This window comes from Heloderma suspectum, chromosome 2 (genome assembly GCF_057233095.1).
Source record: "Heloderma suspectum isolate Gila_16-S chromosome 2, 16-S_ref, whole genome shotgun sequence".
Lineage (NCBI taxonomy): Eukaryota > Metazoa > Chordata > Lepidosauria > Squamata > Helodermatidae > Heloderma > Heloderma suspectum.
In genome coordinates this window covers 377,266,931-377,294,503 of record NC_139459.1, presented here as the reverse complement: position 1 = coordinate 377,294,503, position 27,573 = coordinate 377,266,931, and the positions used below count along the sequence as shown (strand labels likewise).

At 47.9% G+C, this 27,573-nt stretch overlaps 1 protein-coding gene across 3 annotated transcripts in view; it reads right to left on the bottom strand.

Moving 5' to 3' along the window:
* The window catches only part of LOC146356288 (class I histocompatibility antigen, F10 alpha chain-like), a 68,567-nt gene that overhangs the window by 36,457 nt on the left and 4,537 nt on the right, over nucleotides 1-27,573 (bottom strand). For all 3 annotated transcript variants that reach the window (XM_084831563.1, XM_084831564.1, XM_084831565.1), the window contains exons 2-5: nucleotides 11,173-11,448; nucleotides 9,603-9,878; nucleotides 7,657-7,944; nucleotides 1,348-1,626 (exon numbers count right to left, since the gene is read on the bottom strand). In XM_084831563.1, coding sequence (XP_084687689.1) covers nucleotides 1,348-1,626; nucleotides 7,657-7,944; nucleotides 9,603-9,878; nucleotides 11,173-11,448 — 1,119 coding nt within the window. The remainder of the gene's footprint in view (nucleotides 1-1,347; nucleotides 1,627-7,656; nucleotides 7,945-9,602; nucleotides 9,879-11,172; nucleotides 11,449-27,573) is intronic.

Sequence of the window (27,573 nt, the reverse complement as noted above, 5' to 3'; positions counted from 1 at the left end):
TTTCGTACTATCAACAGAGATTGCTTCTTACTACATTCCTTTCTAAAAGCTTGCTATCTGCTCCTTCTTCCTTCTTTCTAATTCATGGAATTGGCCTGTATCACCGTGACTCTGAAATAGGGATGTCAGAGAATTCCGCCACGGATCTCGGTGAGGCCGAATGCCAGTGCATTCGGCCCCCCGAACTCTGTGGCGGAACGGCCTGCCACCCCCCCACGCCCCCGCAGATCCCCCCCCGGGACGAGACTTACCTGGGGTGGATCTTCCAGGCGGCGACTGCCGCCGCCATTTCCAGTGTTAAAAAAAAAGACGTGATAGGCTACGTAAAAATGTACGTAGCCTATCATGGCTAGGTTAAAAAAAAAACGACGTGATAGGCTACATAAATCTTTACGTAGCCTATCATGTCTGACTTTAAAAAAAACAAACGCGCGTATGCAAATGGCGGCGGCTACGGCCACTGCCATTTGCGTTCCTTATTTTGGTCCGTCGTAGTCTTATATAATATAATCCTTATTTTGGGCCGTCCACTACGCTATTTGCGTTCCCCTTATTTTTGCTGTCTTAGTCTACGTAAATATTTATGTAGACTAAGACGGCCCAAAATAAGGAACGCAAATGGCGGCTGCTGTAGCCGCCACCATTTGCGTACATGCGTTGTTGTTTTTTTAAAGTCAGACGTGATAGGCTACGTAAAGATTTACGTAGCCTATCACAGCTGACTACAGGGACGCAAACGGTGGCAGCTATGGGCCTGAGAGCGAGTGGAGTGGGAAAGAGGTGTGAGTGTATGTGTGTGTATAGGGGGAGTGTATAGTGACAGTGATATTAAGCCGTTGCTTGATGTGCACAGAGTGAAAGGGTTTGGTGCCCTAGGCCTGAGACAAAAATATCTCCGTCAAGGAGCGGGGGGGTGGGGGGGGGTTGTTTCTGCTGTGACTGCTCCCCTCCCCCACGCCTTGCCCCACCCCTGCTTCTCTACAGACGCATTTACTATCCTGATACCAGCATGGACTTTTGCCCATCCCCACATACTGCAGGCAAGCTGTCCAGGCTCTGATGTTACACTTTTCTTTTCACTTGACCAGAGTGTTTATTCAGCATCCCCCTAGCCACCCCAGTACCCATCAACATCCTTCTCTCCATCTTTCCCTTAGGGGGTGACAGGAGATGTGTCTGCCCCACTTAATTCCCCCTCACCCTCTGGTACAGTCAAACTGATGGGGAGTTCTCTCCTGTCTGGAATCCCTCTCCCTCCCTCCCTCCCTCCCTCCCAGCAGTCACCTCTCCCCAGTTCTTGCCCCTGGCAGGACAAATCGGGGGGGGGATCTTCACCCCTCCACTCACCTCCAGTCTGGTTATAACGACTGCTTGCGGTTGCCAGATTCCCTCTGAACACCGGCTCCGTGCCACGCAACTTCTGGGTCTCCCCGTCCCAGTACTGGGGATCCTCCTTCCCCGCCTTCTCCATCCAGGGTGCTTGAGGCACAGCCCTCCTGGTGTCGCTGTCATAGCGGCTGATGGGTTGATCATCCACGTAGCCCACGGTGATGAACTGGGGCAGCCCCTGGCCGGGCTCCGACACCCCCGTGTAGAAATAGCGCAGGGAGTGCGAGGAGGCGGAGCCTAGAAAGGATACAGAGAGGAAGCACAGTTGAGGGACTGCAACTGAAAATATCCCTCCAAACTGCAGACCTCTAAAGATCTGCAGCCCCCATGGAGGAGGTCCAAGATATGAGGAGGGCAGGGAAAGCCCTCAGGCACGAGGGGGAAATCTGTACCAGTGTGTCCTCAGGAAGCCAAAGAGGAGAGGGGACAAGAGAGGTGAGGAGGTGGGAAAGGCAAGTGGCATCTGAAGTTGAGGGGAGGAAAAAAGGGTGGGATAAGAAAGAGTGGGATAAGATTGTCTTTGGGGGAAATGAAGAGGACAGGAAACAAGGGACGGAATAAAAGAAGACAGGTGGGGCAAATATCTCAGGCCAGGCATTAATGCTAGGAAGGGACTCTTGGATGAAGGCGGAGGAACTGGCTGGCGGGGGGGGGAACCCATCCCTATTGGAGCCACATCTCATTTCCCTTTGAAGACCACTGCAAATTGTGATGCACACTGTCAAGGCTCTGCCCCAAGGGCACTGCAGTCCTAACAGTGATTGGGGCGGGGGAGTAAACACTAGATTTACATAGATTTTTTTACATCCATCCACTGATGTGGGATGGAACTTTTCCCCACGATGATGCTGTTCCATGGAATTTCCCCCCACTTTTAGAAATATATTGCTTTATAGAATACATTTCTAAGTTAATGAACACAACACAAGTGAGACTGAGCAGCTGGAATGGATATACTACTACGAAATGCCAAGTATTAGACTTTTCTCAGGTAATCATAGCTAGGAAGCACAATATTTATTTTTATGTGCACAGGTCTTCAGCTGCAAAAGCCTGGACCTCAAGCACAGATCCTCTCTTTGCACCTGTCAGGGTGGAAACTGAGCCGATAGAACCCCAGAGCAGTTCTGATTCTGAGGAGGAACAGCAATCCGTGGGAGAGGAGCGTGCTCATCTCTCACAGGCACAGCAGCTGGCAGAGATTCCTCCTGCCAGAATTCCTGGGATAGATAGTGACCCTGGCAGCGACAGAGCACTGGAGGGGGGCTTGCTGGACGCTCGGCGCAGACGCAGGGAGCGACGACAGATAGAGGGTGCGGAAAGGAGGCGTAGCGCTCATTTGGTGCGCAAGCAACGGTCACGTCCCAAGGACCCAAGGGAAAGAGAGTGGATCTCTCCCTAGCCCATAAGTTCAGGGTCTTCCCAGGATTCTCTTTCAAACGGGGGACAACTGCCTAACCTGGAGCATAGGCTACTCTGCATTCTTTCCCCAGTGCTGTTCCTTGCTTAGTCGCTGGTGATTAGCATCTGAAAGAGTCATTAAGTTGTAAAAGGAATAAAGCCTTGAAAAGATTCCTTTTCGTCTGTGTCTTGAGTTGGCTATTGGAGTGGTCCGCAAGAGGCAGCTAGGGCAGCACCCTGACAGCACCCTCCTGACAGCCCCCTCCTTCTTTTGCAAGCAGAACCCTGAAGTCCTTCGCTTAACTGCCATTTACAGCTGTGCCTACACACCACAAAATGATCATGGGTCCAGCACCGTGTGGCCTGGTAGTGCTGCAAAACTCATCTCTAGGGCATGGATCCTCAGAATCATGACATATACAAACCCACCGTATATGAGCGCTTACATTGTACATCCATGACATGAAAAACACAGAGTTATTTTATTTATTACAGTGTTTCCAATCTATATTAATAGATGTCAGGGCAAGATGCAAGCTACAACACAATTCAGCATAAAACAATCTACAATGCAGCACAACCATCCTCATTAATAACCCAAGCAAAGAAATCCTAACTGAAGTGCAGTCAATAAAACCCCAAAGACAGGGTAAAGAGCCAGGTCTTAACTTGGCACTGAAATGAGGCCAATGTCAATTGCAGCTGGGCCTCCCAGGGGAAGGCTTTCCGTAAGTGGGGTGCCACAGCTGAGAAGACCCTCTTCAATGTCTCCACATAGTGTATAGCTCCCAACAGTGGGACACAGAGGAGAGCCCCCTCAGCAAGTCTTAATACTCATGAGGGCACAGGTGTATACACGGAGAAACACTCCCTCAAATATCGAAGACCTAGGCCATTTAGAGCTTTAAACATCATCACTAACACCTTGAACCCAGACTGAAAGTGTATTGGCATCCAGTGCAGATCCAAAGAATGTCCGTGGCACTTAGCACTTTCCAGGATCTGATGCCGGTGCACTAGCTGCGATCCTTCCTGGAGAGAAACAGCCTCATACAATTATCCTTGATCTGGTAAGCCCTAGGGCTTCTTCACACAGAGGTTTCATCCTGCGATTGAAATTGCTCCCTCACAGACGTTTGCAGGCTCTTTACATGATGCAGTGAACCTCCAAGGCATCTCCTGCACTAAATGCCCTTTGTTCCATTTTTAAATAGATCGCAGATAACGAGCTTTCAGATTACCCTGTTGTGTTCCACTTGAGCTCCCTCCCTGAAAAGAGGAAAAGCAGCAAGAAGAGGAGCGAGATCAATGAAAGATAATGGAAGACTCAGATAAGGGGGAGAAGGAGGGGGAAGGGGGAAGGGGAGAAGGAAGCACATGAAAAAGGGAGTCATTGTGATCCTGCATTTAAAACGGAAGCAGAAAGCCCTGTTTTAAATGCAGGATTTTAGGCTGCTGTAAAGATGCCCCTAGACAGGACTATGCAATGTGCTGGATGTGGGGCTGCCTTTGAAGATGCCCCGGAAACTTCAGCTAGTACCAAATACAGCTCCTAGGCTGCCAGCAGGAACAAGCTGCACCGGCTGCAGGCCTACTTCTGAGCATAATGCACAGTGCTGGATGTTACTTACAAAGCCCTGAATGGCTTGGAACCAGGCTGTCTGAAGGACAACCTTCTCCCACCTGAGCTTATCTGAGCACTTCTGCAACCTGAGCACCTCCATCCAAGGTTAGGCAGGGAGCGACCAGAGAAAATGCTTTCGTGTTTGTGGCGCCTCAGAGATGGACTGGCTTCCCCAGAGAAGCTGGCCTGGTGAGCCAACCTTGATATCTCTTCAGGGCTTGGTGGCCTTTTTTATTTCTCAGGAATTCCAGAATATTTTATATCTGGTTGGTTATGTTTTTTATGGCTTCTTCTGGATATTACTAACTTTACTGATTGTACAGCTACTGCTTTTGCTATTTCATTTTTCACTATTTTATATTCTCCACTGCCTTGGGAGTCTTGTCTAGAAAAGTGGTTTATGAATTCACTAAAGAAAGATTTACACTATGATGTAATAAGTTCATGTCTGCAGAGCAGAGTCTTTACAACAGTCACCCTATGCACTGACATTGGGGTGGGGGTATCTTTCACCCCATCTCATGCCTTAAAAAAAGTGAGGAGGGGTGCTTCTTAATCCTTACATGGTTTTCCTGCTAAAAATTGTGGCTCACCCAATTCTTCCTCATCTTAATAGTTAAAGAAAATGAAGCACCTCTATATAAATTGCATGCTTACAGTTCATCAACATGACCAACTATTCAGGATATTATACATGTGATGTTCAGTTCTGTTATTCTGCAGTTTAAGACACTGCATCCAATTATTCCCAAAATTAGTAAATTCCACTGAGATATACTTCCAACATGATTTCTGGAAGGAAGGGTAGCAGTTCCATTATCCTATCACATTTTATCCAGCTGCTCCTTAGAGTAAGAGACCTCCTTTAACTGCCAGTATTTAAGAAAGGCTACGTTCCCACTACCCTTCCTCTTGCCTCCTATGTGCATTAGGAAACGGACCATGGCACAGGGGTAGAGCAAACGCTTTGCATACAGAAGGCGTGGTTTAAAGGAACAGGTAGCAGCAGGGAGGGAGGTGGTGGGAAAGGCCCTTCCCTGCGTGAGACCCTGGAGAGAGGAGCTGCCAGTCAAAGGATACAATATTGGGATAAATGGACAATGTGTTTAGCATTGTTATTATTATTAATACTCCGGATTAGTATAAGGCAGCTTCCTGTGACCCTTAAGCTGTGAATGCTGCATATCAGTACCTCCAGTGCCACTGACAGTTCTGGATAACACAACACTGCCCCTTCCAAGGCTGGAGGTTGGGATAAAAGGTTTTATGCAGAGCTGGTGCCTAAAAACTTCCTGATGGAGTCTAAGAATGTCAAATCTTTTTCCAGGCATGCTTAGAGGCTCCCCCCACACTAAGCTTGGAAGGATGGCCATAGCTCAGGGGCCAAGTGCATGCTTTGTAGCCCCAATGAGAGAGATCCCAGAGGACAGGGCTGGGGAAGGCCTCCGCCTGAGACACTGCAGGGTCATTGGCAATCAGAGAAGAGAGCGCTGGGAGAACAGTAAGCATACTGCCCATGTTTGAAGCACCTCATGCATTCTCTCAGTAATCCTAATAACAGCCCTGTAAAGTAGGACAGTATCATCATCCCTGCATTACAGATGAAGCTGGGCTGGGGATGAGAGGGAATGAGAGGCTTAGGCTCACCAGGTGAATTCATGGCTGAGGTGAGATTTGCCCCAGTGACTTCGTAGCTCATGCTCTTTGCCAGATGCTACACCAGCTCTCACCCCTAGATGGAGCAGTGAGCCTATACATAATATCCTTATCCGGTAGGAGCGCTCGAAAGTCACTTACCTGGTCTAGCAACTTGCTTCGCGGTGGGGGGGAGGCGCTTCTCCCCCCAAAATTCAGGCTGGGGGGGGGGAGGCGCCTCGCCTCGCCCGGCCGAAATTCAGGCCTGGGGGAAGGCGCCTCGCCCGGCCGAAATTCAGGCCGGGGAGAAGCGCCCCGTCTCTCCGGCCGCGAAATAAAAAGTAAAAAAAAAAACAAACGCCCCCGCGATAGACTATGTAACGATTTACGTAGCCTATCACGGCTAGATCTGCAAAGTCAGCCGTGATAGGCTACGTTAATCGTCACGTAGCCTATCACGGCTGACTTTGGAAAAACAAAGAAAAAAGCGCATACGCAAATGGCGGCCCCCATAGGGAGCCGCCATTCGCGTTCCTTATTTGGTCGCTGTAGTCTATGTAAAGATTTACGTAGACTACGGCGAAAATAAGGGCAACGCTATTTGCGTTGCCCTTATTTTCGGCGTAGTCTACGTAAATCTTTACGTAGACTACAGCGACCAAATAAGGAACGCGAATGGCGGCTCCCTATGGGGGCCGCCATTAGCGTACACGCTTTCCCCCCCCCCCAAAGTCAGCCGTGATAGGCTACGTGATTATTAACGTAGCCTATCACGGCTGACTTTGCAAATCTAGCCGTGATAGGCTACGTTAATCGTTACGTAGCCTATCACAGGGGCGTTTTTTGTTTACTTTTCTTGTAATGGCGGCGGCGGCAGCTGGTCGAAAGACCGGCTGCCGCCCCTGCCCCTGCCGAAGACCTGCCCAACCGCCGCCGGGACCTGCCGCCGGGAGCGACATTCGTGAAAGATAAGTCCCATCCCTGGGGGGGGCGGGGGGGCGGAGAATTTCTCCCCGAAACTACTTCGGAGGACCGAATGTGTTGGCACTCGGCCCCCCGAAGTTTCGGGAAGAAATTCTCTGACATCCCTATTATCCGGAGCATAGGAGAAGAATCTCTGATGACACATTCACCAATGAAGTAAATTCAGAAGTAAAGGGACCGGGAAAGAGCACTGTTGACAAGAAAGAGGAATGTTTAGCAGGCGGGGGTGCTTAGGGTTTGAAGCTGAGGAGAGATAGAGTGGCTGAAGAAAGTCTCTCTAGCTTTCTTCAGCCACCCTCACATTCACTGAGTTACGCAAGCCCCTTCGCCACAACAAGGCAGTGATCCATGAAGGGGAAGCCCACATACAACAATTCTATTTTATCGTATCATCATATCACTAGAACCAGTAAGGTTCCACCTCCGTTCTCTCAGAGAGAGATTTCTGCTTCCAAGGGCAACATCTCCTGCTTTGAACCCCAAAGCACATGCAGGGTCCTATGGGGTGTTGTAGCCTGCACTGGTGCTGTAAAGGGCTCTTTTGGGGGTCCCTCCATCCACCCTGGGCAAAACCTGACCTCCCAGACTCCAACCTCCAGACCTCCTTCCCTGCCATCTCTCACCACCAGGCTCCTCACAGGCCAAGACCAGAGGCTTGGGCAGGCCGGCATGCTCCACATGGCACCGGTAGCGGTCCCTCTCCTTGGGGTCGATATCAACGCTGAGCCAGAGGTGGTAGGTCCCATCCGAGTTGGGAGCGACATTCCTACGGAAGGTGTCCGTCTCCCAGACTTCCCCGTCCCTCGTCCAGGTGGCATCGATCTCCCTGGGGTAGAAGCCGTGGGCCTGGCAGACGAGGGTTTCTAAGTCATCACTCCTTGCCTTGCGTGTCACCTTCCCCACGGGGGGCTCTGCAAAAATGGCAACATCCGTGTCAACAGAGCTAACAGAACCTTCCCAGTAATTGGCAGGATGGATGGTGTGTTTGAATAGCAGGAAGGGATCTCATGTGGTCATCCAGTCCCACCCTCCTGCCCCGAGATTGGAAATCCGACATCTTCAGTATCACCAAGAGATGAAACCCACCAAAGAAGGGGATTCTCAGCATCCATTTGGGGTGAAATCCTTGTCCAGAACAAAATACGCCCAGGTCTACGGGGTGAATGTCACCAGGCCCCAAGTCTTAATTGGTTCAGATGCCTCTAAATTGGAGGTCACGAACAGCACGTAAGCTCAGGTGGGTGATGCCCCGAAAGGGAGGGTGCTTGATTTGCAGCTCTTTGGCATTCTACAATTATTTTTTTTAATTCAAGTTTAATATTAATTTTAGCAAACCAATCAAACAAATGTGGAACACACACACAACTCCTTCTACGCCTGGCTGGTATGACATGACCTCCTCTCCACTTCTCCACTGCAGATCTACCAAGAGGGAAGGCGGCCTCAGGGTGACCAACCAGCCTGCCTGGCCAGCATTTCACAGCCAGAAAAAAGTCAGGATTGATTTTTATATTTTATAATGCAGGTTTTAAAAAAAAGGGGAAATACCATAGGGCCACTCTACACATGATCCAAGGCACACTATAGGTACATTAAAAAAAAAACCTTGCTTCCCATCAGAAGAGGAAAGGTACTCTGAACACGGTCAGACACATTCAGTGTTTGCACTAAAATTTTTGACAACAAACTGGTGATCTTGCTCAACACCAAGGATTAAATATTTTCAGGCGACTCTCGCTCTGTGTGTGTGTGTGTGAAGTCTGAATACTCTCTCTTCCCCCCATCTTGTCTACCTGTACGGAAGAGGAAGCGGGGAGGCAGACAATTCATGGGTGTGTGGCTGGATGTACCAGGGCAGGATCCTCTGGAGGGCAAGACAGGGCCCTGCTCCAACAAAGTGTGCGGTGTTTGGAGTGGAGGTAGGCCTTCGCCTGCCAGAACCAGGAGAGGTGGAGGGTGGCAGAGGGTGCGGGGAAGTTTCCTTTAGTGCAGAAGCAAAGGATTCCAGGTGCAAGGGATGGGTCTGTCTTTCAATAACGGGGGGGATTCACACCTGAACCCCTGTCCCCACCCGCACCTCTGCAATGCTCCAGCCCAGCAAAATGCTTGAACGTGGGAGGGGCTGTTCTTTGCAGATCTTTCTGCCCATGGAGAGGAGGGGGAAGATTCCAGAGGGGCAAAAGTGGTTCATACACTTCAAGGCATCGAGGGGGGGGGTGACATTTCTGAATGCTTCTCGTAAAAAAAAAAAAAAGAAAAACCCTGCAAGTAGGAAAAGAGAAGGGAAGGGAGAAAACGTCCAGCCCTGCTTTCCCTCCCTGCCTCTCTGCTAGCTTTCTACTTTCATGCAGGGTCTTTGTTTTTTTTTAATCTGAGAGAGTATTCAAAAATGCTGTCCTCCATGTCTCCTCCTGCTTTGGTCCAAAGTGATTCAGTCCCAGATGTCTTTCTCCCACCTGCATGGAGTTTAGCTTGGCTGTTCAGTCCAGGAAGAAAGCAGGGGAGACACAGGTGTAGAAACCTCACCACCTCTCCTACCAAGACTCCCCCCCATGCCTTCCCCCCATACCTTTCCTCAGCAGAGTCTCTTTGCCATAGTCCAGGTATTTCCGCAGCCACTCAATGCAGGTCTCCTCCAAGTAGAGCTTCTCCTGCCTGGCAATGTCTGGCACAGAATCCCACCTCCTCTTGGTTATTTGGGCCTTTGTGTCAGCTGCCGTCCAGGTGAGCCTCTCCTTGTCCAGGCTGAGGAAGTCTCTCCCGTCAAAGCTGTACTGCATATACCCCCCTGTGTGCTGGTAGTCGGTCAGCTCACAGCCGGACATGCACTGCAGGGTGTGAAACCCTGAAAGAGAGACACGCCAGGTAAGGGGAATCATAGAGCAAGACCAAGCCTTCCCTCCAAACTGTCACGTTCCTTCGTCCTCCCACTTCGCAATCAACACATTCCAGGAAACAAAGCTTCAAGCCAACACAACTTTATCAGTAAACGACTAGCTTCTTTACAAATGCAGATTCCAGGAAACTCTCAGACTGCATTGGAACTAGATAATCTACACATCTACAACTGTCAAAAGAGGATACGAAGTGGAAGTTAGAGAAGTTGCCAGCAGTCTGGGCAAGAACTTCTCGGCCAGGCTAGCTTTGCAGGGATGCCCCTCCCGTAGGGTGGCTCCCTCCTACATTGGCTTTCACGAGTGGCCAACCTGGCAGAGCGTCTGAGCCCCACCTCTAACTTTTCCAGCTTCGCTCTGCGACCGACTTCAGCATCCCTCAAGCCATGCCCCTCGCCCTCCTCCTCCTCTCCCTCCGAAACTTGAGTCCTCACGATGGAGGAATGGGGGAGCCGTTCAGGCTGTGCCATCTGTGTGTCAAGGTCTTGGGAAGAAAGTCTCACAGCATCTGAGCTCACAAGGGAGGGTGCCTCCCCCTGTTCTGGCTGTTCCTGATCTGCATCTGAGCTGCCAGACATCTCTGCATGCTCAGATTCATTCTTGACACAAACCCCATCTCTGCTCCTCTGGCTTCTGCTCCTGCAAAGGGAAGCCAGTAGGTCAACTTGCTCCATCAGCCAACCAGAGGGAGAAAGCCACACAGCGAGGGGAGGAAATGTGTGTGTTCTGGGCGTTTGAAGACTTTCTGTCCTGCTTTAGCCTCCCAAATGCTCTCCGGCCCTGTTTCCCTTGAGGAGAAAATTAACCTGGGGATGTTTTGAGAAATAGGTTCCACGTTACCCAGCAGGATGAAAAGGGCAGAACCCATTTCAAATGATCCCTCATCAGAGTTGAAGCTGCCCATACCTATGGTGCCTCCTGTAATTCCCAGAGCATCACCATCCTGGGTGCTACCCCTAGATCCATCCCAACGCCTACCCCACTCTTTGCCTGTCTTCTTCCTGCCTTTGAGTCTAACTGTGGGATGAAGTGGAAACATCTCAGCACCATTCTGGTGTATGTTATAAAAGTGATGGGGGAGGGGGAGGGGGAAGGGGAATTTGTAAAGTTAAAGAAAAAGAGAGGGAAAAAAACAAGCTTTTCTCTTTGGACAAGCCCCTGCCTTGTTGCCCTCCTAGCAGTCACCTCCCCATGTCTCCTGACTCTGGGAGGGAGCAGTCTGCAGCCCTCCTGCCGCCCACTCACCTCCACTCTGGTTGTAGCGATGGCCTGCTTTCGCCAGGTTGATTCCATACACCCTCTCCGTGTTCTTCAGGCTCTGGGTGTAGGTGCCCCAATATTGGGCGTCTTCCTCCTCCACCTTCTTGATCCAGTCAACTCGAGGCACAAACCTCTTGGTGTCGCTGTCGTACTGAACAAAGAGCTGGTCGTCCACGTAGCCCACGACAATGAACTGGGGCAGCCCCTGGCCGAGCTCTGACACCGCCGTGTAGAAATAGCGCAGGGAGTGCAAGGAGGAGCCTGGAAAGGCAGAGGGGGGGGCAAAGTTAGGGGGGCGCTTTAGGAGGGCAAGGTCTCCCAAACCTCAACTCTTGAAAGGGGTGCTTTAGGAGGGCAGGGTCTAATTTGATGGGTCCAGGTTGTATTGTGGGGGAGAAGAGTTCTGTGGACCAGCATGGAAGATGGCCAGATAGGAGAGGAGGGAGGAGCAGAAGAAAAGGGGGTATAAAGGGGAAGGAGGTGGGGAGGGCAAGTAAAAGCGTTGACAAATGAAAGGAACGGGTGGAGGGCTAGCGATCTGCATCCAGGTTGCTGAGAAAGACCCTCAGCTGAACTGTGGGAAGGGTTGACTACAAACCCATTCAACATTTATTCCCATGTGACTTGATCCTCACTGAGGGCAACCACACAATGTGCCATGCACCATTAAGGCTCTGCCCCAAACAAGGGAGCTTGCTGGAAATTTTCCAGGCTGGGGGCGACAAAGGGGCACAGCTGTTTGTGGTTGTAATTCATGCCCATAGTGCTACCTGTGCACTTCCCTTCTGTTAGTATGATGAACATATACTGTCTTTTCCTACGTAACAGATTTTCATGGAAAGAACAAGGACATGAGCAGCAGCAGGATAACACAGGTTTACAAGTGAAAGATGACAATATTTCTTTAGTTATTTAAATTCTATACTGCCCAATAGCAGAAGCTCTCTGGGTGGTTCACAAAATCTGGACAGCCCCCCCACCCCAGTAAAATTCCACTAAGGAAAGCCTCATCCGGAAGTACCCATGGACAAGAAAAGACACAACTGAGGCACCTGGTGGGAGGCATGGTCCCTGGGGCAGCTGGATGATGTGGTTGGAGATATCCTACCTTTGTGTCTGGCTCACCACACATTTCCAGATTGCACAGCTGTTTTGTGTCCTGCAACACAAGTCCTTTCCCCTGCAGAGTTCTTGGCAATCCGAGTGCGAGGAGCCCCAGTGACAAAGCGTCAGCACACAAGCAAGTTAAGCACCTGTGCAAGTTTAGCAACAGGGCGAGGAAGCCAGGGCAGTCGACTCGGCCCTCCCTACTCATAGTAAGTAACTGTAAATAAATAACTACAAGTAAATTCCAAACCTTCTCGTAGTAACTTAGTTTTCCAGGGAAACAAACCCAGTAATAGCAATTAAAAAAAACAGTTATGAAGGTAAAAAGCCAGCAGGGGTGTAGGGGCTACCCAATGTATTGCACTGAGCGCCACATGTATGACTATTTGCCTGCTGGGCAGAAGTCATGGGTGTATGCTCGGTGTGATGAGCTCCTGGCTCACAGGGAACGTATTCATTCCTTGAAGCCAAGGTTGCTGACCTGCAGAAGCTAAGAGAGACAGAGAGGCTGGAGGACAGGACCTTCAGGGACCTAATACCAATGATCCACTCCCTGGGTGACAGCTCCGCTCTGGTCACAGAGAATGGGGATCTTGGGGAAGGAGAGCATAATTCTGAGGAAGAGGGAAATGCTCCCTATTTGCCCCTGCAGTGGACTTCCAGAATTTAGAGATGCCGAGATAATGATAAGCCAGATCCAGGTTTGCTTACAAGGAGACTTTATTGAGTACTTACAGCACACAGGCGTACCCAGTGGTTGGATCAGACAGCTTCTCTGAACCCAGAGCCAAGGGGTAAAATGGGTTTTATACCATTCATGTCAGCAGTGAGGCCGCACGACAGAAGCAAGTGTTAATTAGTGTTCATCTGCAACTTTCCCAACATAGACTAACAGTGCTTGTTGGGAAGGAAAACAATCGGAACTTTCCCAGCACAGACACCTGTAGTTTAGCACAGAGCTTTGCTTCTCAGACGCATCCTAGGCCCTGATCAGATTAACGGTTCACAGCTTGTGAGCATGGAATGTGCTGAGGCGGCGATATTGACCTTTGACTCATCTCACAAGCCAAGAGGCCCACTAGCAAGAAAATTGCACTTAATAACAAACCAAAGCAGAAAGCATTATGGATCTCTAGGCCCCTCTAAAACTACTGGTGACTCGGTTACAGGCCTGGGACCATTACACTCCACCCCCAGATGATCAAAGGACGATAAGAGTCTGCGCGTCACAATGTCTTCTTACCCAGCGGGCCAGATCTTCTTTGCCCTGCCGTTTGATCACCAGGAGATTGATAACTACTTTACTGTATATTTTAGAATACGACAGCCATATGAGCAAGCTATAAAGCTACTTATGATGGTCATGGTTACTGCAACTACTTGCATCCAGCCGCCCCACCCCGATTCTTTGAAACCAGTCTGAAATTGGGTTGAAGAGGGAGTCCTCTTCTCGGTGATGGATTTTCTCACTTTGTGCATACAAAGCCCTTACACTGTGATTTATCACACTCTGCTTGTCAGGAAAGTACTCGCAGCGTTCTTGCTGCAACATGGCACAAATACTGCCCCGGGCCGCTGTAATCATATCTAAGCCAGGCGGTTCTGCAAAATGGCACTTCTCATGCGCGTCAATTCTATCCCTATGGCTTCTAACGCTTCAGCAGTGGTGTTCAATGCCATTTCTGTTGCTTTCCCCAAAATATTCACTTTATATCTTATGGTAGCTACCCTACCCCGAGGCAACATGCTCCAAGCATAATCAGCCAAACTGAAAATGTCTGGTTGCCATCTCACCTCCCAGGCCCTGTAATTACTTACTGCAGGGCTCTCTACGGTATTCACAAACTTGTGGGGACCCCATAACAATCCAAGGGAACACCTTCTAATCCACCCTGGGGGCAACCACGGCCACGGCTTTTCTCCACAGATCCAATAACTACCATTAGGGGCAGCCCAGTTAATGTCAGGGCACTCTTTCCAATTTGTGTACACCCACCTTGGAGTGCTGTCACTAGGGCACGAACGTATGGTCTGGCACCCCTGCTGAACCCTACCTGTCGTTGAAAGCGTGCTGCCACCCTATTGTGTCTCACTTGTTCCCAACACACTAATGGCCGTGGTGGGGCGTACACCTTTAATGGGGTAAGCCATCCTAGCCCATCATGTAATTGCTCAAATCCTTCTCTGATCTGCATGGATTTGTTTGCCTTCTGCATGTTCACTCTGAAGGCTCTGTCCTGGGTGGCACGGACATCAAACCGTTGGGAACCACACTCAGTATCATCCGGAGTTGTAACTGACATTAAAGACGTTTGCAGGTATCACGTAGAATTTAAGAAATCATAAAACGCACACAGCAAACTTTCATTGAGATCTAACACCATGAGCAGAAAACCTCCTGCGTGGTGAGGCATGCTGGAGCAGATTCAGCAATCATACTGCTCTTCCAGGCTACATGGTCAGGACCCATCAAGACCAAGGGAAGGGCTTACCCACACACGCAAAGAGTTCCAGGCCACCACTTTCGCATCTGCAACTCCACGCTGCATGAGTTCTGGCAGAGGGAAGTCCAAAAGCCGTGCATCAAACTCAGCCTGCCGTACACTGAGCTGACTGACTACAAACACAGACACACAATCTACAGCAATGAGAGTTCAAGTCTATGAAAAGCCTCACAGCACTTTTCATGGCAAGTCTTTAACGGTCTAAAGTTCCAGCCTATGTGCAGAGTGCCTCCAAAAGCCCAGATGATGATGGATCCAAACAGAGAAGCCTTTGGGAAATGAAGATGAGATGTTCCTAGCAAAGGCTCTTCGACTTTGCATCAGCTTAAAAGGGAAGGTGTGACTGCACACCCCTTCCAGATCCCCTGACGGACAAGGGCCTTTAGCCTTTTAGCAAGGCTTCTGTCTAAATGGAGTGGCACTGCTCAGCTCTCTAGCAGTGACGCTTCAACTTGGGCGACGCTTCTGCAAATCCCACTCCGCCTCTGTCAGGTTTACACGGACAGCTTCCAGCCTCCCTGCCTGCCAAGGCCAGACCAGCAGGTGGACAGGGAGGTGGGTGACTCCCCCTGGCTCCGCTCTGGGAGCACAGACAGAGATAAGCTTCCACAGACTTGGACAGTCTAAAAACTGAATAGGCCTAAGCCCTTCTAGGCTACTTCTAATCAAATCCTGGCTATAACCTACAAGGCCCACTGCAGTACTGAAGCTGGGCCCTGACGTTATCCCCGCTCCCATAACGCCTCTTCACTCTAAAAATTTACTCTCCTCCCCTCACACTTTCCCAGCTTGGTTGCTCAGAGATCGCTGAGGGAAAGCGACTGTCTAAACTAGGGAGCTTATAAAAACATTGCCAGTGCTTCTGAGCTTTCAATGGGTCTACTTGGAATTCTAAATCTAAGCTATTTCAAACACATTAAAAACAGCATAACCATGTCTTTTGCAAGGACAAAAGGAGAGATCTACATTGGCCGTCATTCTTAAAGCTATTACGCACTATAATCAGCTATGATCCCCTCCCCTTTGCAAAAGTAAACTTAAAATTACAGGGCAGTTTTGAACTGCAAGGCTTTTAACAGCAAGGGAACAACAATTGCACTTTTAAACGCTTCTCAAACCAGGACTAAGGAAACTGAGCCTTGAGTGAGGGGAAAAACTCTTGGGGCTATCAATCACTAGACAGGTAGCCAGGGATTCACAACATGACCTCCCCTTCCTTCTCCCTCAGCTGGCACACAAATCTTAGGTAAAACCAGCTCTGTAACAGGCAAAAACGTAAGCCTTTGCTAAGCAGAGTGCTGAAACTCAGGACGCCACAGGGAGATGGGGGTCGCATTGTACTTGCATTCTGTATGCAGCCATCAATCTTCTTTGGGAGGCGGGTGGGGTGATTTGCAGGGCTTGAAAGTAAAGCTTCACAATTTGTTTGTAACTGAAAATCCTGGGTTCAAAACAAGAGGTAAAGGGCATCTGAATCTTTGCTTTGTCAGGGGCGACAAATGACTCAGGTCAGTCTTTTTCCACTGGGGACTCAAAAAGAAAAACAGTCTTAGTTTGCAGTTGTAACATAATTTACAAAGTCAAGCTAGCCAGCCATGCAGGTCTCGCTGTTTTCTGAAGACAGCTACTACAATATCTTCTTTTTTCTCAATCAGGTTGGGTCTCCCAGCTTACAGGGTTTGTCACAGCTTGCAGAAGCATGGTAGTAGCGTTTTTGGCTTGGCTAGGAACATGCTGTCAGGTTTCACAGAATCATAGACTCATAGAATAGTAGGGTTGGAAGGGGCCTACAAGGCCATCCAGTCCAACCCCATGCTCAATGCAGGAATCCAAGTCAGAGCATCCCTGACAGATGGCTGTCCAGCCTCATCTTGAAGGCCTCCAGCGTGGGGGAGCCCACCACCTCCCTGGGTCATTGGTTCCACTATCGTATTGCTCCAACAGTCAGGAAGTTTTTCCTGCTGTTCAGCCGGAATCTGACTTCCTGCCACTTGAGCCCATTCTTCCGTGTCCTGCACTCTGGGATGATGGAGAAGAGATCCTGGCCTTCCTCTCTGTGACAACCTTTCAAGTACTTGAAGAGCGCTATCATATCTCCCCTCAGGCTTCTCTTCTCAAGGCTAAACATGCCCAGTTCTTTCAGTCTCTCTTCATAGGGCTTTGTTTCCAGTCCCCTGATAATTTTAGTTGCCCTCCTCTGAACCCTCTCCAGTTTGTCTGCATCCTTCTTAAAGGGTGGTGCCCAGAACTGGACTCAGTACTCCAGATGAGGCCTAACCAGTGCTGAGTAGAGGGGAACTAGTACTTCCCGGGATTTGGAAGCGATGCTTCTATGAATGCAGCCCAAAATGGCATTTGCCTTTTTTGCAGCCATATCACATTGTTGGCTCATATTCAGCTTGTGATAGACAACAATTCCAAGATCCTTCTCGCTTGTAGTGTTGTTGAGCCACATATCCCCCATCTTGTAACTGTGCATTTGGTTTCTTTTTCCTAGGTCCAGAACTTGGCATTTATCCCTATTAAATGTCATTCCGTTGTTTTCTGCCCAGCGCTCCAGTCTATCAAGATCACTTTGAATTTTGTTTCTGTCTTCCAAAGTATTACCTATCCCGCCCAATTTTGTGTCACATTTGTGTCTGCAAATGTGATCAGCATTTCCTGCACCTCCTTCTCCAAGTCATTAATAAAAATGTTGAAGAGCACTGGGCCCAGGACTGAGCTCTGCGGTACCCCACTTGTTACCTCTCCCCAGTTTGAGAAGGTCCCATTGATAAGCACTCTTTGAGTCCGATTCTGTAGCCAACTGTGGATCCACCAGATCATTGTTCCATCTAGCTCACTTTGAGCTAGTTTGCTCATCAGGATATCATCAGGAGATCGTTTCCCGATCTCTTCAGTGCACACACTCAGGCAGTCCGACACTGGACACTCAAATCAGTAAGATTTCTTTATTGCAGGGAATCCCACAGCAAAAGCTTAATGGTTACACTCTTCAGAAATCATATAGCTGATGGTCAGTAGCTGTAGGCGTTATGTAATTCCAGAACAGTCCAAAGCTAAACACTATTACCGTAACTAAGATCTTCAACACGGTTTCTCCACTTCATTCTGCCTTGGGTGCCGCCCAGAACTGGACACAGTACTCCAGATGAGGCCTAGCCAGTGCTGAGTAGAGGGGAACTAGTACTTCCCAGGATTTGGAAGCTATGCTTCTATTAATGCAGCCCAAAATAGCATTTGCCTTTTTGGCAGCCACATCACATTGTTGGCTCATATTCGGCTTGTGATCGACAACAATTCCAAGATCCTTCTCGCTTGTAGTTTTGTTGAGCCAAGTACCCCCCAATCTTGTAACTTTGGTTTCTTTTTCCTAGTTGCAGAACTTGGCATTTATCCCTGTTCAATTTCATTCTGTTGTTTTCTGCCCAGCACTCCAGTCTATCAAGATCACTTTCAATTTTGTTTCTGTCTTCCAAGGTATTAGCTATCCCACCCGATTTTGTGTCATCTGCAAATCTGATCAGCATTCCCTGCACCTCCTCCTCCAAGTCATTAATAAAAATGTTGAAGAGCACTGGGCCTAGGACTGAGCCCTGCGGTACCCCACTCGTTACCTCTCCCCAGTTTGAGAAAATCCCTGATCTTCAAAATAAGGATGGCAAAATGATAACAGATGACAAGGAAAAGGCAGAAGTGCTCAATTACTACTTTGGCTCAGTTTTCTCCCAAAAGAGGGTCTATGAGCCCCCTGGCAAAGGCAAAGTACAGGATGAAGGGGCAGGATTGCACTTGAGGTCGATAGGCATCTGGTCAAGGAACACCTAATTACTTCGAATGAGTTCAAATCTCTAGGGCCAGATGAACTGCATCCTACAGTAACAAAGGGACTGGCAGAAGAACTCTCAGAACCACTGTCTATTACCTTTGAGAAATCATGGAGGACGGGTGAAGTGCCAGATGATCGGAGGAGGGCTAATGTTGTCCCTATCTTCAAAAAGGGCAAAAACGAGGAACCTGGGGACTACAGACCAGTCCAGTTCTGGACACCACACTTTAAGAAGGATGCAGACAAGCTGGAGAGGGTTCAGAGGAGGGCAACAAAGATGGTCAGGGGACTGGAAACAAAGCCCTATGAAGAGAGACTGAAAGAACTGGGCATGTTTAGAAGAGAAGACTGAAGGGAGATAGCGTAGAGCTGTCCAAGTACTTGAAAGGTTGTCATGGAGAAGAAGGCAGGATCTCTTCTCGATCATCCCAGAGTGCAAGACACGGAATCATGGGCTCAAGTGACAGGAAGCCAGATTCCGGCTGAACATCAGGAAAAACTTCCTGACTGTTAGAGCAATACGACAATGGAACCGATTACCTAGGAAGGTAGTGAGTGGGCTCTCCCACACTGGAGGCGTTCAAGACGAGGCTGGACAGCCATCTGTCAGCGATGCTTTGACTTGGATTCCTGCATTGAGCAGGGGGTTGGACTTGATGGTCTTATAGGCCCCTTCCAACCCTACTATTCTATGGTTCTATGAAATCCTTTCAAAATGCTTGGAGGTTACTCCAAATCACTATAATACAAGATCAGTTAAAGGCTGTGTTAGGATGATCATGGGGGCAAAAGAACCCATTGTGGATTCTTCCCCAGCCCCCATGCATGCTGTGCACATGACCATGATTTGCATAATTAACAGTGTGGGTTGCTGTGTCAGCCAAACCCGGTGTGCAGCATGCCAGGGGTTGCTTCTCACCCACCCTACAACCCCTACTGCAATCTATGGGTTGCACAGTGGATAAGAAGCCACCCCTGCTGTGCCGCGAGCCACATTTGGATAACATGGCAACCTGTGGTGCATCATGGGTAATTATGCAAATCACTATCGTGCGTGTGGGGGAAGAACCTACAATGGGTTCTTTTGCCCCCGCGATCATCCAACCCCATTCAAAATGCATACCACAGGTTAGGAAAGGTAGCACCAAGTCCAAGAGGTCACTGGCATGGTAAACGATCAGTGTCAAGCAGGGGCATTGTTATGATAGATCCCACCTGGGCATGGGTCCCAGGTCTTTGCTGAACTGTGCCCCAGATCTTTTGAGCTGTCCTGCGATTTTTTTTTACATTTTCCCATTGACTTCCATTGGAAAACAAAAACAGCCGTAACATTTTTAGTTTGTAGGATAGATAAACATTTTTAGTTTGTAGGATAGATAAATGAAATTTGGAGGATTGGTAGCCCCCATGAAGCTGACTGAATATGCCAAATTTCAGGCAGTTAGATCCAATGGCTTTTGTGCTAGTCACAGGTAAATTTTGCTATTTTCAAGAAACTCTGTCAAAGCAAAGAGCTATAATTTTTTTGTGCTTCCACATACATGCATGGAATTTGGGGACCTAGAAGGCCCTATGGAGCTGACTGAACCTACCAAATTTCAGCCTCCACAAACTTCTTTCTCCCCCCACCACTTTAATTTCTCCTAAATAGCAGTAGAACTCAAATTATTCCAAAGGAAGGGTTAGGACTACATGGCATCATGATCAAGGAACTGCTAAAGCTTTTAAACAGATTCGACAGTTTTAAAAAAGCTAGAAAAATCCCTCCACCACCTCACCTCATAAAGTTAATTTAAGTACGTGCAATCCTTGCAAACCCTGAACAGCCTCCTAAATTCCTCTGAAGTACCACCTCTCTGAAAGGAGCCACTTGGCTTAGGGAATTCTCTCTACCCTCCCCCCCCGCCCCGCATTTCCAATCACCATTCTTCTTTTCTTCTTCCTTCCCCGATCCTGTTCTTTCGCTCTCTTCTTTATTCCACCCAGGGCATATGTTGGGGAATCCTTAAAGAGAATTCTCTTCCATGGGCAAGAGAAGTTCTGAACTGTATTTGACTTTATAAAACAGACAAGAGGGTTGGTTTTTCTCTTCCTCACTCAAGGCTTTGAGAAAAGTGGGTTCACATGGTTGCAGAGAAACAAAACTGGGTCTGTTTTGTTTGTCAGTTGCCATTATCCAGCAATAGGAAGGGCTGTAGCTCAACAGAGCACATGTTTGGTATGCAGAGGGTCCCAGGTTCAATCCCCAGCATCTCCAGGCAGGGCTAGGAAAGAATCCTGCCAGAAACCCTGGAGAGCCACTGCGGCCAGTCAGTGTCAACGATACTGCGCTAGATGGACCCAGGGTTTGACTCAGTATAAGGCAGCTTCCTATGTTCCTATGAACAGAAAGCTTTAATTTTTATAAAAGGAGTCTTTGGTTTGTTTTTTAAGTGAAGGGGAGATAAATATTGCTAATTTATGCAGTCCTATGTATGCCTGCTGAGAAGTCCCATTATGTTTAATGAGGCTTATCCTCAGGAAAGTGTGCATAGGATTCCAGCACAAGTTACTTTTGCAGGGAGGTTTGCACCTTGACGTTCTGCATGTTTACTCAGAAATAAGTCCTGAGTTGTGAGCATGGTACTGCAAGCTGAATACAGTGCCTGCCCAATTCCATCTAATGAATTGACTACCCTTTCAGCTCAGTCCTATGCATGTTTTGTCATCTGTGGGTTTGGGTTTTTTTTGCATGAACTCTAGCTTCAGTGGTGAGGGAAAAGCACTTAGTACATGCTGAGAGTTTCTCCATAAATGAGCCCTAGTTTTGAGAACAGACTTATTGGCTGAATCCTGGTAAAGTCTTGGCACAAATGAAGTTATGGGGAGGAAGATACAATGAGAGCTTGTGCATAACAAGGAGGAGGTAGAGAGCAGTTGCACAAAACAAGACATCTGTTTTTATGAAGAGTTGCTGGAGGATGGTAGGATGGGGAGGGATGGTTGCATGGAGGGGAATAGAATTGGTAGGGGGAGAATGTAAGTGCTCAGTGGTGAAAGAAAAACATTCTGCACATGCTCAGAAGCACTCTCTATTTAAGAACATAAGAAGAGCTGTGCTGCATCAGACCAAGATTCATCTAGTCCAGCATTCAGTTCACACAGTGGCCAACCAGATGCCCAGAGGAAACCCACAAGCAGCACATGAGTGCAATAGCACCTTCCCACCCATGTTCCCCTGCTGCCAACACTGGTGAAATGTAAATAAATTCTAGTAATTCTAAATTAGAATGCATGTATATCATTCAGAAACTTTGTAGGTTTCTTGCCTGGGGGGATACCTCTAATGACCTGTGCATTTTCATACAAATTTACCCAAAAGCTATTGGGGAAGGGGTGAATGGAAGGGAAAGCAAATCACTCCCCCCGCAACTGGAGAACTCCCCTTCCACATGAACAGCTGCACCTATCCTTCTGAAACTTTGCTGGTTTCTTACTTAGGGACAACTGTAGGTTGTCTGTAACTTTCAGAACAATGGTTCAGAAGGAACATAGGGAAATAAGTATGTCCTCTTTTGGAGACCTCAAAATGTCAAGGCCACCCTTGCACAAAAACCCTTGTGGCTAGCATTCTGAAATTTGGCAGACATGATCTCCTCTGATGGGGCAATGAATACTGAAATTTTTATCCAATTCTTACAAGGAATTAAAGTGTTATTGGCAGTTCCCTTTAAAAGAAAATCAAAATATAAACCCTGCACCTATTTTTCTGACATTGGGCAGGTGTAATCCCCTTCCAGGGGGCTACTATGCCTGAAATGATCATCCAGTTCTGACCAAGAGAAAAAACTTACAGTTTCTTTTCTAATTTCCCATGGTAGTCAACAGGAAGCATAAAGACTCATTTTTCCAAACTTTGTCTCAGGTTTGGTGCTGAGCTGAAGTGGTCCGACTACAAATTGGCCCAAGCAGAAGCCGGATGTTTCCCAAAATGCTGAATCGGGGTCTGAGTTGGGGGGGGGGTCAGTGCACACTTCTTATGTATGTATGTAATCTATACACATATGCAAGCACACTGCATGAACACACTACACACACACATATTAGACATGTGCTTAGACATGTATGTATGTATGTATGTATGTATGCATGCAAATTTGTGTTATGGGCCTGTGCCCCGGATCTTTTAAAAACCTAGCAAAGCCCCTGATGTCAAGGAAACTATTAGAGAAAATAAGTCTTCCTTCAGAAAATGGAAGTCTTGCCCAAGTGAGGAAAACAAAAGGGAGCACAAGCTTGCACAAAGGAGATGCAAGCAGACAATAAGAGATTTTAAAAAGCATTTTGAGGACCACATCACTAACAATCTCAAAGCCAACAATGAAGAATTCTTTAAATATGTCAGAAGCAGAAAACCAGCTAGGGAGGCAGTTGGACCATTGGATGACAATGGAGTTCAAGGAGTCATGAAGAAGCTGAATGAATTCTTTTCATCCATCTTCACTGCAGAAGATATAGGATAGATGCCTGTGCCTGAACTGATGTTTTCAGGAAGGGAGTCTGAGGAACTGAGGCAAATAATGGTGAAAAAGATGAAGTTCTCAACCTTATTGATGAACTGAAAACAAATTAATCGCCTGGCCCAGATGGTATCCATCCTAGAGTTCTCAAAGAACTCAAATATGAAATTGCTGATCTTCTAACCAAAATAGGCAATATGTCCCTAAGATCAGCCTCTATACTAGAGGACTGGAAGATGGCCAGTGTAACACCAATTTTCAAAAAGGGATCTGGGGGGACCCGGGAAATTACAGGCCGGTTAGCTTAACGGCTGTTCCGGGTAAATTGGTTGAAGGCATTATTAAAGATAAAATTAGTAAGCATATAGAAGGACAAGCCCTGCCGAAAAAGAATCAACACGGCTTCCTCAAAGTTAAGTCCTGTCTCGCTAACCTTTCAGAGTTCTTTGCGAGTGTCAATAAACATGTAGACAGGGGTGATCTGCTGGAAAATGTTTACTTGGACTTCCAAAAGGCTTTTGACAAAGTCCCTCACCAAAGACTCCTGAGCAAACTTAGCAGTCACAAAATAAAAGGACAGGTCCTCTTATGGATCAGTAACTGGTTAAAGAACAGAAAGCAGAGAGTAGGAATAAATGGTAAATTCTCCCAATGAAGGGAAGTAAATAGTGGGGTCTCACAGGGATCTGTATTAGGACCAATGCTTTTCAACCTGTTCATAAATGATCTGAAATCAGGAGCGAGCAGTGAAGTGGCCAGGTTTGCCGATGACACCAAATTATTTAGGGTGGTTAAAACAAAAAGGGACTGTGAACAGGTCCAAAAGGATCTCTCCAAACTGGGAGAATGGGCATCTAAATGGAAAATACAATTCAATGTAAGAAAGTGTAAAGTGATGCACGTGGGGGCAAAAAATCCAAAGTTCAAGTATAGCCTGATGGGATCTGAGCTAGGGGTGACCGACCAGGAAAGAGATCTTGGGGTTGTGGTGGACAGTTCAATGAAGATGTCAACCCAGTGTGCGGCCGCTTTAAAAAAGTTGGGCATAATTAGAAATTGAATTGAGAATAAAACTGCCAATATCATACTGCCCCTAAGTGACCACATTTGGAATACTGCGTCTAGTTCTGGTCACCACACCTCAAAAAAGATACTGTAGAGCTGGAAAAAGTGCAGAGGAGGGCAACGAAAATGATCTAGGGGCTTGAGCATCTCACCTATGAGGAAAAGTTACAACAGCTGGGATTGTTTAGCTTGGAGAAGAGAGTAAGGGGAGACACGATAGAGGTGTACAAAATTATGCATGGTGTGGAGAATGTGGATAGAGACATTTTTCTCCTTCTCAACGTAATATTAGAAACCAGGGTCATCTCATAAAACTGATTGGTGAGAAATTCACAACAGATAGGAAGTACATCTTCACACAATGCATAGTTAAGCTATGGAATTCACTACCACAAGACATAGTGATGGCTACCAAACTGGATGGCTTTAAACGGGGGTTGGACAAATTCCTGGAGGAGAAGGCTATCGATGGTTACCAGTCCTGATGGCTGTATGCTACCTCCAGTTTCAGAGGCAGTGAGCCTATGTATACCAGTTGCTGGGGAACATGGGCGGGAGGGTGCTGCTGTACTCATGTCCTGCTTGCGGGTTTCCTGTGGGCAGCTGGTTGGCCGCTGTGTGGACAGAATGCTGGACTAGATGGACCCTTGGTCTGATCTGGCATGACTCTTCTTATGTTCTTATGTTCCTAATCTTTCAGCTGTATTCTGGTGTGGGCGGAAGAGTGCTTCCTGTTGTGCTCAGCCACAGAGCAGTTTGCGAAAAAGCGGTTTCTTTCTCCCCCAAGCTGAGATACACCCCCTCCAAAAAAAAGACCTCATATGTGTTTCTGTTCTTGTTGTGTTTTGTTTTTCTTTTTTTAAAAAATAAAATAATTATATCAAAAACCACCCTCATGGCAGAAAGCGAAGAGGATCTAAAGAGCCTCTTGTTGAGGGTGAAAGAGGAGAGTGCAAAAGCTGGTTTGAAACTCAACATTAAAAAAAAACTAAGATCATGGCATCTGGCCCCATCACTTCCTGGCATATAGAAGGGGAAGAAATGGAAGCAGTGACAGATTTTACTTTCTTGGGCTCCAAGATCACCGCAGACAGTGACTGTAGCCATGAAATTAAAAGACGCTTGCTCCTTGGGAGGAAAGCTATGGCAAACCTAGACAGCATAGTAAGAAGCAGAGACATCACCTTGCCGACAAAGGTCCGTCTAATCAAAGCTATGGTTTTCCCAGTAGTAATGTATGGCTGTGAGAGCTGGACTATAAGGAAGGCTGAGCGCCGAAGAACTGATGCTTTCGAACTGTGGTGCTGGAGAAGACTCTTACGAGTCCCCTGGACTGCAAGGAGGTCAAATCAGTCCATCCTAAAGGAAATCAACCCTGAGTGCTCATTGGAAGGACAGATACTGAAGCTGAAGCTGAAATATTTTGGCCACCTAATGCGAAGAGAAAACTCTCTGGAAAAGAGCCTGATGCTGGGAAAGACTGAAGGCAAAAGGAGAAGGGGACGGCAGAGGATGAGATGGCTAGATAGCATCACCGATGCAATGAATATGAACTTGAGCACGCTCCGGGAGAGAGCGCAGGACAGGAAGGCCTAGCGTGCTATGATCCATGGGGTCATGAAGAGACTGAACAACAACAACAAGAGCAGGAGTAGACATAGACACAGAATCATAGGGTTGGAAGAGGCCTACAAAACCATTGAGTCCAATCCCCTGCTCAGTGCAGGAAGCCTGATTCCCAGTCAGTTCCTATCCAAGTACTAACCAGGGCTGACCCTGCTTAGCTTCTGAGATCAGACAAGATGCGCATCCAGCACTAGGCAGAAGGTAGGTCTGGATCTACCAGCAGTTCTCTAGGAGATCTGGAGTAAACTGACAAGGATTTCTCACTCCCAATTATTTAACAAAAGCAGCGACAAAATGACTCCCCTGCCACCCTAAATTGTTCTACTAGTCCTGAAGGCCATGTGCCACCTCCAGTACCAGAGGCAGTAAGCTGATGTACACCAGTAGCTGGGGAACATGGGCAGGAGGGTGCTGTTGCACTCGTGTCCTGCTTGTGGGTTCCTGGTCGACAGCTGGTTGGCCACTGTGTGGACAGAATGCTGGACAAGATGGACCCTTGGTCTGATCCAGCAGGGCTCTTATGTTCTTATGTTCTGCTGAAATGATAAGCGCTTGGGGTAACTAGGAGTGGATTTTTGGGAGGAAGGATTGTCTTTTGCGCCAGGCTCTGTTTGGTGGATCGTGGCATTCTGGTAAAAGCAATGACAACACACAGTAGAACCTGTAAGCCTGAAGTCTGCACACCTCTGTGCTTGAGTTTCCCAACAATATTCTCTTGCCCCTGAGGAAGGCTCCCCCCTGCTACTACATTATTATGAACGGAGAGTAGCTAATTCACAATTCTGAAAGCTAGAAACAGTGCTAAAAAGGCAGGTAGACACCTGCTCCCCATGAGAGCCCACCACCAGTGTAAATAAGCCCCATTCCAGCAAACAGCCAGGGAGTTGTAGCTCCAACCCCCATTTCTCCTTCTCTGACCACTTCTCCCTGCTCGCAAAACAGGCTTCTCTGTTCCTGTGGATCCTGAGACTTTATTGCTACTGTGATAAAGCCCTTATGCAGATTTGTTTAATGCCAAAGGAAAAGGGAAAATAGGGGGAAATGGGGGGGGGATAGAGGGGGAAAATGCCCACTTTTCCCTGAAGCAGCCAAAATCCCCAATTATCCAGTGCAGCATCTGAGGGCAGTCCTTGAGAGCAGCCCACCACCCCAATTTTGCTCCATTCCAGCAAAGTGTTCCGGAGTTATAGCTTACACACACACACACACACACACCCCTTTCTCCTTCTCTGGGCAGTTGCTCCCTGCTCGCAAAGACAGGCTCCCATGATCCCGAGACCTCGCCAGATCCATACTGCAATAAAGCTCTTATGCATCACAGAAGCAATTTAACACAACATCAGACAAGCAAAGTAACGCAAACATCAGAGAAGTGCATAATCACTGAGGCTAATTACTCCCACTGGTGAAATGGAAGTGCAGGGCAATTCTGAAAGCTCGAAAGAGCGCTCTAGGGCTTTGATGTGTTGGAAAGGTAGGTGAGTTTATTTAGTTACCTAGGTCACCAAGGGCATGGCCAAGTGAAAGACATCGGCTTTTGATACCATCAACCATGGTATCCTCCTGGATCAACTCCGTGGGATGGGTATTGGAGGCACTGTGTTACAGTGGTTCTGGTCCCACCTACGGGGCGATTTCAGAGAGTAACATTGGGTGACTATTCCTTGGCCCATTGACAATTGAGCTATGGGGTGCTGCAGGGTACCATCTTGTCCCCGATGTTGTTTAACATCTATATGAAGCTGCTGGGAGCAGT